This window comes from Carya illinoinensis, chromosome 3 (genome assembly GCF_018687715.1).
Source record: "Carya illinoinensis cultivar Pawnee chromosome 3, C.illinoinensisPawnee_v1, whole genome shotgun sequence".
In the NCBI taxonomy this organism is placed as follows: Eukaryota; Viridiplantae; Streptophyta; class Magnoliopsida; order Fagales; family Juglandaceae; genus Carya; species Carya illinoinensis.
In genome coordinates, this window is record NC_056754.1 from 45,543,464 (window position 1) to 45,555,366 (window position 11,903).

The 11,903-nt window shown below is 33.8% G+C and overlaps 1 protein-coding gene across 1 annotated transcript; it reads left to right on the plus strand.

Annotated features, from left to right (window-relative positions):
- The first annotated feature begins 462 nt into the window (after positions 1-462).
- On the plus strand, positions 463-2,024 carry LOC122304385 (serine acetyltransferase 5). Its single transcript, XM_043116635.1, has 2 exons — positions 463-1,029; positions 1,186-2,024. The coding sequence occupies exons 1-2, from the start codon at positions 643-645 to the stop codon at positions 1,675-1,677; spliced, it is 879 nt and encodes a 292-aa protein (XP_042972569.1). The 5' UTR covers positions 463-642; the 3' UTR covers positions 1,678-2,024.
- The last annotated feature ends 9,879 nt before the right edge of the window (positions 2,025-11,903 follow it).

Consider the following 11,903-nt stretch of genomic DNA (forward strand, 5'->3'; position numbering starts at 1 on the left):
TTATGTCTTTATTTTATGTGCCAAACCGTTAAAACAAACGGTGTTAACTTTAACGGAAAAATAAGAAAAATCGTTAAAACAAGATTTTTCGTTTCATACACATTTTTTATATATAGAAGATATAATTTTTTTAAATTTTTATAAATAATTTAATTTTTTAAATTTAAAAAAAAATAATATCATAATAATATTTTATTTAATTTTTATCATATACTATCTTATTTCAGTATTTAAATATTTTTTTAATAAATTTTTTTAAAATACCAGATTCTATCGCATCTATTTAAATAAAAAAAAAAACCTTTAAATAATTCGGCTTGGAACACGAAATAAAAGGTTGTTCTCATTCGATTGGTCTATGTGGCCTCGGTTATTCTTAGCCATTAAACAGTTAAAAGAAATTTAAATATAAAAAGAGTAATAAATATGTAGTAGGAGAGCTGTAATTTTATCATTTTCCTTAAACAATACGGCTTTGTGCGCGATTGGTCTATGTGGCTTCTCCTCGATACTTTTGAGATCTCTTCGATTCTTGAAAGGTTTCTCCGCACTTCATTCATTCAACACGCCTTTGGCCCCAAAAAGCACACGTAGCAGTCTTGATTCGGATCAAATCTGCTTTCCTTCGCCGTCACCGACGGTATGCCCGCTGGCGAGCTCATGTACCCGCCCGAGGAGGAGAAGAAGATTAAGGAGGCGGAAGATGAGGAGGGATGGGTGTGGACTCAAATAAAGACCGAGTCTCGTAGCGATGCGGAGGCGGAGCCGGCGCTTGCGAGCTACCTGTACTCGACGATACTGTCTCACTCTTCGCTGGAGCGCTCGCTGTCGTTCCACCTTGGGAACAAGCTGTGCTCTTCCACTCTTCTCTCCACTCTCCTCTACGATCTCTTCCTCAACGCCTTCTCCTCTGATCCCAGCATCCGCTCCGCCACTGTCGCCGATCTCCGCGCCGCCCGCGTCCGTGACCCCGCTTGCGTCTCCTTCTCCCACTGCCTCCTCAACTACAAGGGCTTCTTGGCCTGTCAGGTACCCTCAATGAATGTATCCGATCAGTGTTAAGCACTCTTATTTTTCTCCCATCTAGGTTCCTAATTGAAATGGATGGCATAGGGGGTTTAAATTCAGCAGTATGATATTTCTATTTAGTTGGGGTAATTATGTATATGATGTACTACTCGTCAGGCTCATCGAGTAGCTCACAAGCTGTGGACGCAGTCGCGGCGGCCACTTGCTCTGGCTCTCCACTCCCGAATCGCCGACGTATTCGCGGTGGACATTCACCCGGCAGCGAGGATTGGGAAAGGGGTTCTGTTTGATCACGCAACAGGGGTGGTGGTGGGCGAGACGGCTGTCATTGGGAATAACGTGTCAATCCTGCATCATGTCACCCTAGGTGGGACTGGAAAGGTTGGGGGTGACAGGCACCCCAAGATTGGTGATGGTGTGCTGATTGGAGCGGGCGCAACCATTTTGGGGAATGTTAAGATTGGGGAGGGGGCAAAGATCGGGGCAGGCTCGGTGGTTCTGATTGACGTTCCGCCTCGGACCACGGCAGTAGGGAACCCGGCAAGACTGGTAGGAGGGAAGGAGCGGCCGGCCAAGCATGAGGATGTGCCTGGGGAGTCCATGGATCATACTTCCTTTATCTCAGAGTGGTCAGATTATATAATCTGAGAGTTAGTCTTGATTTGTGTTACATAGATTGCTGTTATGTAGTTGAATTCTCCTACTTTTAAATGGTTTTGACTGGAAGAGGCTGGCTTTATGAGCTTTGTAATGTTAAATCCTATCGACCTTTTATGGTAACAAATCGACTACGCTAATGATTTCCCCGTAATGTTTTCAAATATCAATTTTATTGAGACAAAATAGTGTCAGCCCAGTTTCTACTTTCCTTAATGTGCCAATGAGAACCCATCTGAAGTGAAAATAGGTGGTTTGTACTTTCAGTTTCCTTTTCCAATGTACCTACCAGACAGGATATTTTGGAGTATTTGAAGTGAAGACAGAATTGGAAACCATGTAGTCTGTTCTTTGCATGTATGCATACTCTGGAATTTGTATATACTTGTCATGCTGTTTGTTTCTTTAGTTTATCTTATATGCCTTTTATCAATGTGGATGTTGAAGGTCTCTTCCCTAGCTGTGCATGTTTCATATTGTTGGGTCCGCAGGTCTTGAAATCTTTTTAACATTATAAATACTCTTCATAGGATTTGGGACTCGTTGGGCTGGATGTGGCTCAAGTATTGTGCTTGATGAAATCTAGCGTAAGGTGGGGTGTCTGTGCAATTTAGGAAAGGATCAGTCACTTCCAATAGATTCACTGAAGTGAGACAGCACCCAGTCTTTATTTGATCATCATGAGTAGAAACATATATACGTTAGAAACATTTGGATTTAAAATGACGGAGCTTATAGTTTTCATGGAATTTTGCTTAACAAAGTTTTGTCATTAATTGCCACCAGCTGTTAATGTTTCATGAGGAAAAGGCGATTATTTCTTAGTTTGTTTTGAATATGAAACATTTTCTTATATTTTTCTATAATTTTGCTATATTTTTGCTGCTTTTCTTCTCACCAGCGTTGCCATGCTAATACATGTTTGTTTCCTTGGAAATCATGCTCATATTTTACTATCAGCTGTTATGTTGGTGATCATTATAAAAACTATCTTGGTTGCTTTGGTTATCAAGGGAATTGGATACAATAAGAAGACAGAGGAACTTCTTATATATGTCATAAATCTCGTTGACAAGGTAGCTTTAGGTCATTCCATCTACTTAGCATTGGTATCTCCAAAATTTGATAAAAAAAAATTATATTTTATATAAGTCCAAAACCTCCATAACCATAACCCCATACTGGATTCATCAAAATAATAATATAATATTATTTTTTAATTTATTTTTATTCATATTTTATAATTAAACTAATCATAAGTTAATTAATAATTTAATTTGATATTTTACAATTACATTAACAATATGTTAATAATAATTTTTAATTATCTTCAAGCTCATCCCCCCAGTGAAGACTACCATCATGTAGTCAATAATTCTGCTGCCAAACGATGTCGCAAGCTACGAATTGCAGCTTCCTCTTCTTGAAAGCAACGCATCGAGATTTCAATGACCAGACAAAAAAGTCCGTAGCCTGGAAGTTGTTCTTCTGCATTTTGGAATAAAAAATTCCTTGAGCTGAGGAGTTATAGCCACTCCAATGTAGACACTTTGAACGATATACATGCAAAATTTGTCCTCTATTTGAAATGTTAGTTTGCACAAATTGGAATGTTGCTTGCACAAATCTTCAGCAGTGGACATGCAATTATTTGCTGCTCGGATACATCTGTGTTTTAAAATAATTGTTTTATTTTATTGTTTGAATATCTGTCTAATTTTCTCCCTTTTATTACTTTATTTGGTGATCAATAAAATATGAGTTTTTCTATATTTTGGTATATAAATATGATAATCTCATAGTTGGAGAAGATTCATCTACAAGCTCATTCATAGAACATATGGAATCTACACATTAAAATGCAATTGGGAGTTAGTAATGTATAAAAAGAAAATGTTAACGTTATATAAAGAAAGAATAGATAAACTGATATATAATGCATACAAAACTTATTAGTTAAAATGGATCAAGTAAGTCTTAGTGGATTTATATTTTTTGACAATTTTTATCGAACCCTAAGGCTTAGAGTGAGAGTGATAGACATGTAAAATAAATTCTATAACATTTATGATTGTTTGGATAAATTTTTTGAATAACTATAAATATTGAATAAATAATATAAATCTAATCTACGTATCTTATTTTTATTCCACTATTTATCCTAAAGTTCTTTTACTCATAATCTTTATACATTATATACTACATTTTTTAATGTTTTTAATTTATTATTTTTAAATTAATTGAATTCTTTTACTTACCTTTTATATATCAAGAAAAAATTAAAAAATTAATCTGAGTGTATGAATTTTTCTCTCAGTTCTTCTAGGTATAAGCAATTTTGTGTACTAATTGCATACTAAAGGATGAGGGGCATTTGTGTAATTGTAAAAAAAAAAAAAGAAACGAAAAATAAGAACTGAAGAAGAAGAAGAAGAAGAAGAAGAAGAAAGAACTCAGTTGCCATTTTTATCTTCCCTCTGTCTCCCCTCCACCAAATTCTATCCTATTTTAGCTATTTTCATCTCTGCTATAGATTAGCTGATCTCTTCCACGACCCACCTCCTAAGCAAGCCTGACTCAAGAGTTTTCGTTTATTCTATTTCTGTCTCTATCTTCCTCAACGTGCACAAACTGTGTTTAGCACATAGAAAACAGGTTTGGCTTCCCACATCACGAGCTCTCTCTCCATTTGTATTTTTGTTTGCCACTCTTTCCTTGATTGCATTGTGTTATTGTTAGGTGTATTGTTTTAAGTTATATTGCGTTACTTTGGTAATAGCCAGGAGAAATTTTACTATGTTTTGGATGTAAAACCTCTTCAGCGCATTCGATCTGGAGAGTTTGGGTGTTGAATATTCGATTTTTGTGAAAGTAGAAGAATTGAATCTCCTTGTAGTTGAGCAGTTACCAGCATGATTTGTTGGTGATTAGTAGATACAAGAATATTTTCTTTGCATTACATTTGAATTTGTTAGTGGCTCATTCCTACCCAACTTAGAAAAAAAAAGACACATAAAACAAAATAGGCATAAAATATCCATTGTTGTGATTTCAGCAAGGGCACAATTAATATATAATTATTGATTTCTGAAAAAGACTTAAATCTTTTTTAGAAGAGATAAAAATTCAATTTGTTTTGTTATATTTGATGTTACATTAAAAACTAGATGTATAGTTTTTAATATTTTTCTAAAAATAAGATTATTTTAAATGTTTGGATAGTTAAGGGAGGGACAAAAATAATTAACAAGAAAAATACCAAAAACAAAGTTTTTATCTTTTGAAAAAAGCTTAATACTTCCCAAGATATATTTGCAATCTCTGCCCCTTTGTTTCCTACTTTTGCATACGCCTGAATGAGTACCTTGTTCTCCTCTTCACTCCATGTATCCTTTTGCAAAGTAACAAAAAAGAAGATCAAAATAATAAAATGAAATATATATTGTGTACATGCACAAGTACTCCCTCATATTGGTGGTGTATTCTTTCTCTGATCAACTAAGATTTTGAACATTTTCATGCATCCGTTTGGTGTCTAATTAGTACATATGTATCCGATGTTTTTATCAGAATTCAATTATATATATATATATATATATATATATATATATATATATATATATATATATATATATATTCAGAAAGGAGATATATGGTCTAAAGTTCGAATAATGTACAAAACAAAAAATGAATAATTAAGAAAATTAAACCTTGATACCAGGACTAAGATTGTTATGCCATCTCTCTCTACACTGCTTTCCTATCCTCCCAGCTGGAAACATTTGAGCAATGTGAGACCATTTCCTCACTCCATATTGCTGAACCAATTGAATCAAGAGCGTGATATATGGAATACACCAATCATGGAGTAGAATTATACTGTGATTTTTTATGATTGTACTTCAAGAGCCCAATCAAGTGAATTATAGAAGAAAAATGATAAAATGTATTGTGATTTTTGATGAGATGAAATGTATATGAACTGGGAAGAGAATACAATAGAATTTTGGAGTAGAATTGTGGCGTCTCCTGAAGTACTTGTCCCTTTTCTTACTACTACATTAATGTTTGAAATGTGAAATTATTTGAGTGCAATTTGTGGGATTGGTAAGGAAACAATAAAAAAGTGGTATGGCATGGAGAGATAGCCAAAGTAATTGTCTAAGTTTGCTAGTCAACAGAGAGTCTACTACTTTGTCAACAGAGAATTGCCTATCCACACACACACACACACACACAAAAAGGCCTTGACCCAAATGTTCAGCAATTTGGGATGTTCATGAGTATTACATCAGCAATTTAGCCCTTCAACTTTCTCCATCTCTGAACAATATAAATATATATATATAAATAATGGGTGGAAGCTCTTCTAATACTCTAATGGCATGAACTACCTTATCTAGTCTTTATTAATATTATTCGACCTGAATGTGGCAACTTCTTATTGGGAGTTTTAAGGGATGATCTACATAATCAATATTTATATATTTTGGTTTTGTTTTCCTTGCCTTTAAGTCATTGTTGTAATTAATTTGACTTAATTCTACTTTGAGGCCTGCACGCATTAATATAATAAATTAACAGGTAGTAGCAGCGATGAAAAGAGATTACATCAGAAAAAGTAGTCTTAGCAACTGGCAAATTTTCAGCTCAGTGTAGTGATTGGTATCCTTCCTTATTTGATTAGCTGTTCTTGTGGCTCTTTAGATGTAAAGTTGGCATGGAGGGGATCTATAAAAACAGGGAGCATGTGTGTTTTAAAGTCAAAATTTTCTTATCTCAAATCCTTCACAATAGAATGAATAAACCTTTTATCAAGTGTTCAGAAGGTGCATTTTTTTCAAAAAACTTGGATTGATGGAAATGCTTGTCAAGCAAAAGATGACTCAGATTTTGAAATGGATGCAACTAGCTCAGGGATATGCCAAACTTAATATTGATGGAAGTAGCCTCGGGAATCCTGGAAGGAGTGGAGGCAGAGGTATCCTAAGAAATGCGGATGTTCACATGATTTTTACTTTTATCAGATTTTATGGCATAATCTCCAATAAAAATGCTGAGATCAGGGCCCTCTTGGATGACCTTAATTTTTGTGTTTAGAGGAACATTACGCATATTGAAGTTGAAACTGATTCTAAGCTGGTGGTCAAGTGGTGGGAGCAAGATGAACAAATCCCTTAGAAGAGTCACATATATTGGCATGAGGCTAAGTTGAAGGCTAGCTTACTGGTGATGAGGATATCTCATTCTTACAGAGAAACGAATCACGTAGCTGACAAATTAGCTAAGTTGGGAATTAATGGTAATGGCATTTTCTATGCAAATAAACACTCTCCTGAAAGACATTTGGGAGTTGTTTGAATGGACCAAGCTGGTTTACACGTTATTCGATATAGATAACATCTTTCCACAAGTTTGTTGTCCTCTTACTTTGTCATATCTTTACCTTAACTGGGTTGTTTAGTTTTGTATGTAGGTATTTTTTTCTTTCTTTTGCTTTCCTCCGTCTTATTAATGTTTTACTTAGTTGTTATCTTGGTTTAATGTTTAGCTTGATTATTGATTTTAATACCTGGGTTGGTTTTTATGATTATATGTAATCCTAAGGTATTCTAGTTGTAATAATGGTATTCCTCCACTACAAGTGAAGCCTATAAATAAAATTTGAGTACTTTTATCTTCCTTTAAAAAAAAAAAATGCAAATTCATACAACTTTTTTTTTTTTTGCACAGTTAATTCATTTAGTGGATATTTCAACTTATTTTTTTGACTTAATCATGCCGAGAAGAAAATTAGTTGCCTGTAGTAGTAGTACTACTACTACTTAATCATGCTCTTCCAGTGATATGGTTATTAAGTCCAGGTTATATGGTTTCCACTTGAAAACCATGATTCCCTATTCCAATGCATTTTTTTTTTTTTAATAAGATGCAAGTTATTAAGTCCAAGTTATATTTTTTCCGCTTTTGGTTTGTAAGATGCAGTTATATATTTTATAGCTTCGCTTGAACAACTAGCTTCTCTTATATTATATAAGCATAGTGCACGGCTAATCTATGATGGAGTGGACATGAGACTCTATTTTGCTTAACATCTAGACATTGTTGATGTGAAAAATTGTAAATTTGACATGTAGTTAATTATCAATTGTAACATGAATTTGTATCCATTTCATAGGTTTCTTACTTGGGCGAAGGTTGCACATGATGGATATTGGAGGTTTTAATTTTGAGCAAGTTCAACCTCCTCAATAGCCAAATCCACAATCTTGGGGTTAGAAGGAAGAAAGTTGTTTTTTTGTTAGAGAAAAAGTCATACTAGGCTTTTTGAGACTCGTAATATTTGTTTGAGTAATGATACTCTTACGTTTCCTTTACTACTGCTTTATTACTCAGTAATTTCTTTTTCCTCTTTTTGCCATTTGAATTGAGATTAAAAATCCTAGAACATGAACTTCTTGCATAATCTACAAGAAAATAAATTCAATCAACCAATGTAATCAAGGCTCTTTTTTGAGTCAATTTTTATAAAATTTATTTTATTTTTAATTAAATTATATTATTACATTGGTTGATTAATTTTTTTTTTCTCCTAGATTATGCAAGAAGGTCATTTCTAGCTTTAGATTTTCAATCCAAATTTAAAGAGCAAAAGGAAAAAAATAACTGGAAGTAAAGTAGTATAGTAAATGAAATGCAAGGGTATCGTTATTCTATTTGTTTACTTATGTTTCATTTGCTGTAATATTTGTTAGTTATGAACCAATTCAAGAACTACTGTTTCTCATTTCAATGGAATCTCTACCAAACTATGTGCACAAGCTGTTTTTATTATACAACTTTTCATTACAAAGGTTAATTTAATAAACCAGATACCCCTTTTGTACATCATAACCAAAACACTTGAGAAGTACCATTACAATTGATACATTAAAAAATGATCTACTCCATACAACGTGCTATTTACACACAATTTATCCAAACCAAGCCAAAACTATTACAAATATAACAACCTAGTACAAACAAAATAATTTTTTATTTTCGTTCTGAAGAGTTCTCTCTCTCTCTCTCTCTCTCTCTCTCTCTCTCTCTCTCATACTTTATATTTCATTTTCTGAACTTGCAGCTTGTGCATGAGTACATCATCCTATATCTTCCAAAGTTTATTCTCTCTTGTACAAATTTTCTCCTCTAGCAAGTAAAGTATATCTGGCTCAGAGATTCTGCACAACTTCTTCTAGCATATTATCAAAAAATCTCACATGAGCATGAGAAAACAACAAAGTGAAACAAAGGGAGGCACTAGTTAGGTTTAGGGTAAGGTTTGTACAGATATTGGGATATAAATCAACTAATCCATCTGTTCATATTGCTAAAGAAAGGAGCTCTTAGTTAAAATTTGTATTGCATAAAACATTCCCAAAAGATCGAACAAGCCAGCAGTATAAGCTAGTATTTATTTTGAGTCTACGGCAGAGTCTTTATTTTGAGTCTAGTTTTGTTATTTAGTTTTTCTGTAATTTACAGCTAGTATATGAGTTAAGCTTAATACATTCCAAGAAAGAATATAATTATAATCTATCAATCAAACCAGAGTAGGACAGACGGATATCTTGCAACTTGTTAAAAGCTTCATGAAAAGAAAGAAGGAAAAGGAACATTACAAAAAGAAATGCTTCATTGGCTATTTGAGGAAAAGAGAAAAACTCTAACAATCTTGTTTAAATATGCTGAGAAGTTAAAGGAGCTTGTAAAATCATTGGCTATTTTAGGATATTTCAGTGAAAAGGTATAAAGAAGTATACATGCATGCACACAGGTACACATAGACAGTTAAGACAAAGACCTTAAATAAGGAATACTTATGCTCTAGTAGGAATATCATGAAGCAAGTTAAGTTGAAAATCGTAGGAATCACTTGGCCTAGCTGGCAGCATATAACATTGCCTCGGATGGATACGATTGATGCAAAAGTTCAAAAAGCAATTCCAATTGTTGAAATAGAGAATAAACCTTTTGTACATATATAAGGAATTATCAAGACATTCAGGATACATCATATGATTCACCGAATGAAGATATGCAAACCAATTGATCTAAATCTTACCTAATGCATAAATCAAAGATCTGCAATTCTGCCACTTACACTATTGTCTCTGCAACAATTGATAGGAAGTGTGGTCGCTTTTAAGATCTACCCATCCAAGGGGGTTGTCTAACATTTCTTATCCTCAGGAAATCAATCGCAAAACCTATGGACTTCCAGACTCAGTTCATGAAGAAAAAATATAGAGCAAACTACAACTAACCCCCTTAAACTACCACTTATTTTGCAATATGATCACAAACTACCAATGTCATCACTTGAACCCCCTCCAACTACCACTTTAATTCATTTCGTGCAGCCAAGTTTTATCTTACTCATAATAATTAGAACAGGTTTATTAGGAAATGTATTCGTCAATTATTAGGAAAGCCGATAGAAATTAACATAGGCTTTGATAATTGCAGGTCCTTTAGTTATATTATTTTTTACTTGTGCATAAAAACAAGAATTTAAACAGTTGCTTGCAAAATGAGTTAATACTATAGATATTATATTATATTGAAGAGAAAGGAAACTTATTGCGAGTTGAAATGTCTAGTTTCATTGTGTTTGAGGACTGTAGTTACTAGTAGACATTTTTCTTCAAGCAACACAAACCAACAAAGCTAGCTAGAAAGGATGAGCATTTGCCAAGCCAATATGGGTCTTGATGATTACAGACAAATATTATTGCACAAATTAAAGTATATATGGCTCTGTAGCACATGGGTTCTTACAAGTGCAAAAAATCTATATGCATACATGTATGGATTCTTAGTGCAAAAAATGAAAATTTAATTTCCATTGGAGCATATGGGTTTTGGAAGAAAACATGCATAGATAATGTCAGTCAAGTGTTCCATGACAATGTGGCCGCATCGTTATGATCATGATTCATGACGAGATCATATAATTGGTTGAAACTAATCAAGTAAGAGAAAGGTGCAAAAATGTTAAGAGATGCTACTCACACGGAGCACCAGTGTCAATCCAAGCACAAAATCTTGGCACTTGAGGCGTACCTTTCAATTGGGCAACAATGAACAATCTTCCAACCTGGAAATCTTTAACTCCCTCTAATGTCGTCACAAACTACCAGTCATTACTCTTAGTTTCTCAAAACTTGTAGAATCGAAAACAAGGAAGTAACCCAAACCAAAACAATAGAATATCCAAAGAAAAATAAGAAGTGAAATACCAGTTACAAAGAGCAGTGAAATATCGAGATATAAGAGTAGTGAAATACCAAATACCAAAAAAATAAGAAGTGAAATACTAGAATACAAGGCTATGAGTCTCTACTGAGAGAAAATCAGATCCTGAATTTTGCAGGTTGGGAGGGATTGCAAGTCTGCAACGGGTTAGGGAGGGGTTAGGGTCAAAGTTTTGAATACCGTACCAGAAGCTATAGTGCTCAAGGCACATAAATGAAATATTTCGGTATCGGTACAATTTCCTGTACCATTTCAAAATGGTCGATATATGAATAAATTATATATATAAATAGATATATAAATTATATTCTAAAATAATAGTCTATATATAAATAAATTATATATAAATATATATAAATTATAAATAGCTTAGTTTGAATTGGGGGTAAAAAATTGAGCTTGCAATTTGAAGAAATGATAAAAAAAAGAGAAAAAAAAAATAAAGGTCAAAATATCGATCGTTATGGGCTGAAACAACTGAAATTCTGATAGGTATGAAACAAGGGTCTTCTCTGTACCGACTAAGCCATAGAAATGAAATATTTTGGTCGTACCGACTGGTATGGTACGAAATTCAAAATAGTGGTTAGGGTTAGGTTTAGGGATTGTTGCAGATGGGGAGGAGAAGAGAGAAAAAAAAAAAAATATGAAATGCACCATTTCATTGATTTGAAAATTTTGTTCCTGCTCCAATCATGCTGTGAAGTATTCTTCAATGAAACACTTTGTTTCATTTTTGACATCATCTGTCATGATGTTTCGTCTGCAATCAATCTGCAAATTCGCCTGTCAACAAAGCTTTCCTAAAATGATGGATGCAGGGGACTTGGCATAAGGATTGCACATGAACGTCTACATAGAAAATGTGTCAGAACCCCTAGGAAAGTGGCCTCAGGCCAAGTCTCGACACGACCATT